We start from the raw sequence: 9,167 nt of genomic DNA, 5'->3' as shown, positions 1-9,167 counted from the left end.
AACGTCACAGTAATCGCGATTTTTTCTACAAACGTCTAAAAACTGAATAACTAAGGCGTTGATACCCTAGCTTGGTACAAAGTAAAATCACTGTCAAATCCCTTAACACATTCGCGAACGGCAAATTTTTTTCCGTTTCAAATACTGAGTACCAGCGAAAATAATGAAATTCTGAAACTAGTTGCCGCAAACTTGTATCGTGTAACGTTATGGACGTGAATTCACGTCAGCGGCAATCAGGAATAGAATTTAAAATGACGTGAATTGACGTCAGCGGCAACCAGGAATGGAACTTGAAAAGACGTGAATTCACGTCAGCGGTCGCGAATGTGTTAATTTGGAAATTCATTAAGTTTCGTAACATAAATTAAATTAATAATTTCGTAACATAAATTTAATTAATAATTTCGTAACATAAATTAAATTAATAATTTCGTATCATAAATTAAATTAATAATTTCGTAACATAAATTAAATTTATTAATTAAAATTCCAGAATGCGTGGTCTTGCAGACTATATGCGTCCGTGCCCAATCATAGCTAATGTTCTTTTAGTTGTACGCAGTAGCGGCCGCGAAAAAGGCGGTTAACCTTATCTCCGATAAGTATGCATGTAAGACGCAGGATCGACATAGGTAATCGGTACTTGGAAAGGATCGACCTTTCCGAGGTTGTCGATCTCTCGAGCTCTGTGCTACCACTTGTGGTCTCAGTCGAACAAGTTTGCCCGGGGCTCGACTCGTCGGTTGTGTAACCCACGAATTCGACCTACGCGTGTGGCGAATCCGGGCGAACAATAAAAATGCAATAATATGGGGATTGCGATACTAGAAAGTGCTTTCTGCGAGGATCGTCCACGAGCGTCCGGATTGGTCGGAGGATGGCGTGGGACTGGCCCCGGCTGCCCTTAAAGACCCCTCCAGATCGGAGGACCAATCATTTTATTACGATTCACATGTGCAAGAGGGTCACCGAAGACGAGGACAAGTGTCATTGGAGAAGAGGAGATGATTGGATTAAGGGAGGTCGTCCTCGCAGTTTTTCTCGTCAACGTGGATGCTCGTGCCACGGACTTTCAGGTTTGTCAAAAGTTTACCCTAGTAGCGTAGAATAATTTCTAAATGTTTCTTTGTAATCTTTGCTAAATATCTCAATAAGGGAGGTCGTTGCCGTAATTTTTCTCGTTAACGTGGATGCTCGTGCCACGGACTTTCAGGTTTGTCAAAAGTTTGCCCTAGTAGCGTAGAATAATTTCTAAATGTTTTTTTGTAATTTTTGCTAAATATCTCAAGCGACAGATCTTTTAAGATTCCAAAGTGGATTTCATTCGAAGATATTTTTTAAATATTTCGTGAAAATCTCTTTGACATATTTAGTTTCAATCATTTGTAAACATATATAGAAATTATATTTTTTAATTTATGAACATGTAACAAAAATACATGTTTACTTCACGACTATTATTGGAAAAAAAATACTTGTATTAAAATGAAACGAAATGTTTTGTATATCTGGTAGAAAAATATTATGAAAACACGTGGAGCTAATATTATGTAAATATTATAGAGATGATATTCTAAAGTAAACGTTTTGCAAATATTTTAAATGTCTGGTAAATAATTACAAAATGTACGGTATTCGTTAAATATATAGAAAATATAGGAAAAATATTTTGTACTACTAGGGTATATTTATTTCTTTTCTTTCGGCAAAATCTGGACCGTCGATATTTTTCAGAGTATATTTTTAGGTTCCTCATAAACAATAGAATTATGGGAATGGAACTAATAAACTTCTGTTTTAATATTACATGCCTGTTGATTTTGTATCTATTAGACAGTTGTTTTACAATAATAAATTTTATTGGTATCGGTTAACAAGAGATTGAAAAATAATGAACATAATCATCGATATTGAAATCATTTTTGGTAGTAATTGATTTACAGCAGCAAATTAGTTGAAGAAATTTGAAAAATATTCAACAAAAATGCGGAATTCACTATCCAATGTTTCTCGGGCTGGGAACGTTTTACTCTGAAACAATATGACAGAAAAATGTGTTTATTTGCGGAAATGGTATTTTTTATTTACACCAGCTTTTCATGTTGAGTACAATAATTATAAAATAAAGTAAAAACTCCTAAACCAAACAATTTCATTTGCATGGTAATGATTCGGAATAAAAAGAAATTAACAATAGTTTTATATCAATTCTGATTAATGTTCTTATTGAAAAAAAAAGAGATTATTTAATTGTATTCTACTGCGTACCGCAATCACAAACATAACGTTTGTGATTACAAGAACAAATTACTTTACTTCGATGAAGATTAATAATGGCTTACGGAAAAATAACGTAAAGAATGATTTCGTATTATAATATAATAACATTACGTTACTTTTGTAAAACAGTGATTAATCTTTGATTCCCCAGTTTATTTACCCCCGTGTGGCATTAACCATAAAAATGTAACGATATCAATTCTTTACAAATCCAAATCCCATTTATACAAAACCAAGAAAAATGTACACATTTACGTAATACTTTCAATTACACGTAATTAGTGTCATCATCCAATGGGTGCCGTAAAAAACATGCGGGTCGTAGCCTAATTTTCATTACTCTTAAGAAATATTAGCATATAAATTGCCCTGGGTCGAAATGATAAAAATAATAATAGTCGTGGGAATAAAATTAAATCGATTTCACCCTGCCCACCAAAAATTGTGTCATCAACTTTCACTTTAATAATGAACCGACGTTTGGAACAGTTCAAATAATCTTTTAAAAGTATATTTTACCCAATTTGTCCTCGAGGTAAAAGGCACGTAATCCTCTGCGTAATCGCACGCATGGTGCAAAGTGAAAGCAAAGATAACCCGCAACGTGTATGTATGCTATCTATGCACATGTAAATATGTTTGGTCAACGTGGACTGTCAATTCTGAATAGTTATGACTCTGTAACTTGAAAACATGCGTGGGCAAAAACATGAGAAAACGTAGACAATTAAGTACGAACATTTGTATTCCTTAAAAAATCAGACTTGACAACTGATTGCAAACCGCGATGCTTGCTGATTTTTAAAAAATAATTATACTGCAATCACTAATCTAATCCCGTATCAAATCTCGAACTATTACTCGCATCTAAGCTGTATTTTACAATTTATTTCCAAGATATTCCGTATTTACTACATAAAAAATTTATTTTTTTTTTACATAGGATACTGAAAGGAAACTTATTTAAAATTGGATATTCTCGAAAACCATGTAATTTGAAATTAATGCAAAAAACTTATAAGTCTGAAAATACAGAATACTTCGCGAATATAAATATAAGCAAGTATTTTATTTATTACGGCTCAAGCGGAACAATTTTGGTTATTGAAACCGATTCCTTTAAGTAATTTAGAAAAACACATTTTCTCCCATTAAAGATGACTTGAATGATTAAAAAATGATTTATATATCATTTGTTTTATGGGTAATGATTTGATTTCAGAGCTTCCATAGCAGGATTAAAAGGCAGAATGGTCCTTCTCAAAATGGCCAATTTGTTGACAGTATCTTCAATGTGAGTAAATAGGTGAAGTATTCTGTACCGGGAGCAGTTTTCACTTTCAAAGATCACTCTGACATTTCAGATACCTATCACAGCTATCCAACAGACAGCTGCAGCTGCACAGGCAATCTCCCCTGACAACACCGCTACGATCAACAGTGTTTTCCAAGTAGGTAACAAATTTTATTGCAATTTATTGGCCATATTTTCGTTGCCACTTCCTAAGTCTTCGGGAACGATGACATATAATAATATTAAGGTGGAGTGAAATACGTCGAGGAACTTGATCAATGTCGATAAAGAAGATTTTTCTAAGTACCTATGTTGCCGACGTTGGTTTTTACATTGACAGCTGTGTCGAATTATATTGGATATTGTACCAAATGGCATACTTCACCTGTCGTTTTCGTACAATAATTATAAAGAAATCGAAGTAAAACTCCAGAAATCCTCTGAGTTCATGCTTTCTGGGGCCCTAATTCACTGCAGAAGGGCACCCTGCGCCATCTGTGATTTCCAGGTCAATTAAATTTTCACTCCGGGATCTCGTATTCCCATCGTTATAGCACAAAAGCGCATAAGACACTTTTTTTGCATTTAGTCCGTTCAAATGCAAGTTTATCGATTACCAGAGTGTTCTAAATTGTGGAAAAATTGTCCTGACCCTTTCGTTTCTCATATCAGAGCCTTCAATAATTGATATTGATCGAAAAATACATCTCTACATCGAATTGAACAACTAAAGATATTTCCGAATTAATGCAATATTTTTGCATTCGCCTCATGATGCATTAAGAATTTTCCTGATATTTATCACCATCATATTGAATGATATTCAATAAAAATTCTAAAAACTTATGAGAAATTGTACAAAACGAGGAAACTGGTTAATTCGGGTTCGGTAAACAAATTGTAGGACCCATTTACAGTTTGAGAAGTACCAGTCATTTTGACTGGTCTTGGTATAAGTAGTCATGATGCAAAATTATTCTGATTGTGAATAACAAAACAAAGAATAAAATTTATTATATTGTTTCTTTAGTTAACGCTACAAAAGTCAATACATCATTGCGAAAAAAAAAATGTAACGTGAAGTATGAATTTTAAAATACAATTATAGAACAATTATAGAACCAGTCATTTTGACCGGCGTGGTAATTCGTGTTAAACAAAAACTTTGAAACAATACACTCTATTTTGGGTATTTTCAACATAAAAACTGTTGGTAACATCAATCTCGTTAAAAGATTCCATTAATAAATTTTCGATCTCTCCTACCATCTAACACATGACTATGTCGCAAGCCTAGAATCTCAATAAAAAATGACGAAGCATCACGATTTTTCTATCACAGTCCGGCAATATTTTTAATTATATACCTGTACACTTTCAGATTCCGGTAGCAACATTACAAGCAGTTGGTAATCTCGTGAAAAACACGTCTCCAGACAGACGCCAAGAGACAATAGACGAAATCCGCCGACGCCACCTAGAGAAGAAAGACAGAATTTCGGACCAAAGGCTTCAAAGACAACAACAAAGGATTATCCGGCATTACCATAATGATCCATTTGGATTAAATTCGGTATCTAATTGGTTGGTCGGTAACCATGGGGTATTTGGGGGCATAGGGGACATTTTCGGCGTTGGGGGGATCCATCAAACTTTGGGAAGCCACTTTGGTGGCAGCCATGGTGGATTTGGAGAAATCTTTGGAGGTCATGGAGGCCATGGAGGCCATGGGGGAATTCTTGGAAGCCACAACGGGGGACACGGTGGAATTGGCGCCATTCTTGGAAATCATGGTGGCGGACACGGAGGTCATGGTAACGGAATACAAAAAAAATTCATATTATGGGTCGTAGAGATATTACGTGTAATTTAACACTTCGAAGCCGTCAGTGTATGGCTACATTACCGCGCAATTACACGCAACATGATGTCTCGACGAAGAGCTATGAAAGGCAGATGGACGTAACAAATTGAGATAATTATGCCATGAGCATTAGCAGTAGCCTCGGTTTATTTCTATTGGATGAGAATGTACGTTCGTCTATTAACTTACTCGCTGTATCTAAATGTAACATTATATGCTCTAACCAGGATAAGGATCGTATTTTTATTATTTTTATTGCATAACGTTTTCATCTGTGTACTCACAATCAGCTCCTGTAAAGTGTTTAATGTACTGTATGTACTTAAAGGTTTCAGAAGTGTTAAAAGCTAAAAATATATTTAGTCCTTTCGATGAAATTATCCGAATATTCTATATGTAGAATCATCTATCTATAGAATGTATATAATTGCTATCACTGAAATGTACCTATTATTAACTCTGAAACGCTCACTGTAATTGTTCATGCCAAAAAGATGAAGAAGTATACTACCCTTTTCATATCCGGTTCTATAATCATGTGATGAACATTGGATGAGCAGAGCACTTCATTTTCCCATTGATATAAACAATATGTTTATGCTTGTTTAGTAATGCGCGTGCATTGTTCCTAACGTCTGATATGAAAGTTCAATCTCTTATTGTTCGATTTATTAAAGTTCTCCTAAGGAAAGAATATAGTAGAATTGAACATTGAGGAGTTGAAATGACTTCAATGTCAGACACATGAATGTTTAAGAAGATTTTATTAAGTATATTTCAATGTTAACTCCGATGAAATAATACATTTTTAGATTTTCTTCATTATTTGAGTACATGGAGTCTTCCTGATTTTTTTAATAACGTGGGTTAATGTAATATGATTCTTAGGTTATCGTTTTTAGTAAATTGACATGAATTTCAGGTAATGGAAACGGAGACAACAATGGCTACGAAGTATGGGAGGAAGTTGACGAAGGACCGGGACAACAAAACTTCTTCAGCTTGGGAAATTTCTTCCTCCCGCAATCATCGCAATTTGAAGATAAAATTCAGAACAAGATTGCCCCCAAGGATGTTAACAGAAGTGAACAAAAAGTTCGGGCAGAAAGGCTGAAACACGAGGCCGTTGATAACACATCTAGGCGTCCCAGGAACAAGGTTGCACCGAAAAATGACAGAATTTCATGGAAACAACGATAAACAATATTGCAATTTGACACCAAGGGTAATACAAAATATGAACCTGCAAAGTGGAAATATTTTCGACTTTGTATCGTATAGTTTCCCATTAGAATTATATTTCTTACGCTTCTTGCAGTTGAATCAATATGGAATACAATAATTGTTGCACTATTTTAAATCTGCAAAAAATCAGCTTGATTCTAATCTTGTTCAAGACCGTTCGAATTACTTTCTATATTTAATGCAAGAAGCTATTTTTTTCCGAGCTCTACAGTAATTCATTTGTACAGATGTTCAAATTTGCAAAGAATTATTGTTATACTTCTCATACCTATAATTTTACAGGGGAATGTGATATTCAACGTTTCTTAAACGTAACAATGTAAATAAGATCTGTACACCATTTCCGAATTCATAGACTTTTATAACATCTGATGAAGGTCCGTTTAATAATGAAAAAAAAGACAAATTGGAAATAATTCTAATCTACCTGGACTGTGAAAGACGTAGAAACATTTTTACGTAATCACAGAAGTCTGTGAAATAGATTATGTAAAGGCATAATTACACACACTGCTTCGTCTAATGACAGAACCTTACAATACCGAATGATGTATAGTCGAAACTATTTTCGTGATAAAAATGGACAAAATTGCTTCCTGAACACAAGTTAACAAATATTTCAAGTAAATAAAAAACCGCACTTACTTGCGATTATCGCTTTACAAAATTATTATCGATTTTGAAAAATAATAAAAAAGAATGAACAATTTGTTTAATTCACTATCGACTTGACTAAATGACTATTTTTTAAAGAATACTTGTATTTGAAGTATTGAAAATGACCAATCAATGAATTCCAATTACATAAGAAATCTAGCAATGTTATTCTACACCGTGATATACTTATTACTGCACCTTATCAGGGTTAATATGTGATGTACTAGCTGTTGCAGGGTTACTAATTACTTTTATCTCTTTGCAATCAAGGATTATTTTACACTGTACATAAAGAGCGATAACGAGTTTCAAGAACCTTTTAATAACTGGTCTCGCGTTTGCGCAATATTTTTCAAGAGTTTTAAATATATAAAATAGTACTATTTCACAGGGTTAATATGTGATGTACTAGCTGTTGCAAAGTTACTAATTAATTTTATCTCTTTGCAATCAAGAATTATTTTACACTGTACATAAAGAGCGATAACGAGTTTCAAGAACCTTTTAACGACTGGTCTCGTGTTTGCGCAATATTTTTCAAGAGTTTCAAATATATAAAATAGTACTATTTTATATTCTCAACCAGTCGAGCGTTCTTATCACAATGATCTTGTTAGTCGCTAATAACATCATTATGTTTTAAGGAAAGCATCTTAAATCTAAATAGCGTTTAAGAGTACCTATCTACCGCTCAAAGTTCGATTTTTTCACTACGACTTCTCCACATTTGATAGAGTCTTAACAGAGAAACAGAGAAGGAGACAGAGTCTTAAAAGCCTCGCTTGACTTACTCTAAGTGACATATATAACATATTTTTCATAAAAACTGACACTTTTGAAATCTCCTCTAAATTTGATGATGAACAATTCCTTATGAAATTTTAAAATATAGCCAGAGGAAAATAAGTCCTACCAATTTTGTGAGTCAATTATTCCTGATTTTATTCGTCGTACTAATTTTTTGGATTTTTCTTTGATTTTTGAGGAGGAGAGTTTCTTGATAACTGTACGTACTAGAGGAATTAGCTCCTCTAAATTTGATGATCAACAATTCCTTATGAAATTTTAAAATATAGCCAGAGAAAAATAAGTCCTACCAATTTTGTGAGTCAATTATTCCTGATTTTATTCGTCGTACTAATTTTTTGGATTTTTCTTTGATTTTTGAGGAGGAGAGTTTCTTGATAACTGTACGTACTAGAGGAATTTGCTCCTCTAAATTTGATGATCAACAATTCCTTATGAAATTTTAAAATATAGCCAGAGGGAAATAAGTCCTACCAATTTTGTGAGTCAATTATTCCTGATTTTATTCGTCGTACTAATTTTTTGGATTTTTTTTTTATTTTTGAGGAGGAGAGTTTCTTGATAACTGTACGTACTAGAGGAATTTGCTCGTACAAAGAAATGAGGAATAAAAATGATAAAACCTTGTACTTTAGCATTGACATATGTGTTTGTGCTCAACAATGCAAATGACGAAGATTGTCCGTTGTGTTGCGATTACTATAAGCCGTATTGCCATTGTAGTCATACGTGTAATGTCGTAATAAACAGGATTTTTCCTTAGACCATTTCCTATTAATATACGTCACTGATCACTTCCCACGGGTACAAAAAAAGGATTTCACGTGAATTAAATACATATATGTTTCATACGTACATGAAACTGAATCATTAACATGCGTCTGCAACATTTATATATTCACGTAACTTGTAATTTCCAATGATTCAGTTGCACGTATTAAAACTCACGTGCAACATTGCTCCAGTCATGTTCTAACAACTTAATTGACTTAACAATTTACATAAAAAAAGTTATAA

General features: G+C 33.6%; 1 protein-coding gene across 1 annotated transcript; it reads left to right on the top strand.

Moving 5' to 3' along the window:
• The first annotated feature begins 389 nt into the window (after positions 1-389).
• Positions 390-8,949, top strand: LOC105703812 (adult-specific cuticular protein ACP-22). Its single transcript, XM_012432502.2, has 5 exons — positions 390-1,079; positions 3,506-3,577; positions 3,648-3,734; positions 4,959-5,391; positions 6,364-8,949. The coding sequence occupies exons 1-5, from the start codon at positions 1,008-1,010 to the stop codon at positions 6,639-6,641; spliced, it is 942 nt and encodes a 313-aa protein (XP_012287925.2). The 5' UTR covers positions 390-1,007; the 3' UTR covers positions 6,642-8,949.
• The last annotated feature ends 218 nt before the right edge of the window (positions 8,950-9,167 follow it).

The sequence above is a fragment of the Orussus abietinus genome, unplaced genomic scaffold, assembly GCF_000612105.2.
Source record: "Orussus abietinus isolate OABI.00-Male unplaced genomic scaffold, Oabi_2.0 scaffold155, whole genome shotgun sequence".
Taxonomy (NCBI): domain Eukaryota; kingdom Metazoa; phylum Arthropoda; class Insecta; order Hymenoptera; family Orussidae; genus Orussus; species Orussus abietinus.
Note: the sequence above shows the minus strand (reverse complement) of the source record. Positions and strands in the feature narration are given on the sequence as shown.

Bases quoted from the DNA above. Each gene is read 5' to 3' on its own strand.
- LOC105703812 (XM_012432502.2), top strand. From the start codon at position 1,008: ATGATTGGATTAAGGGAGGTCGTCCTCGCAGTTTTTCTCGTCAACGTG. The intron at 1,080-3,505 runs GTTTGTCAAAAG...ATTTGATTTCAG, and splicing joins CTCGTGCCACGGACTTTCAG to AGCTTCCATAGCAGGATTAA. The intron at 3,735-4,958 runs GTAGGTAACAAA...GTACACTTTCAG, and splicing joins CGATCAACAGTGTTTTCCAA to ATTCCGGTAGCAACATTACA.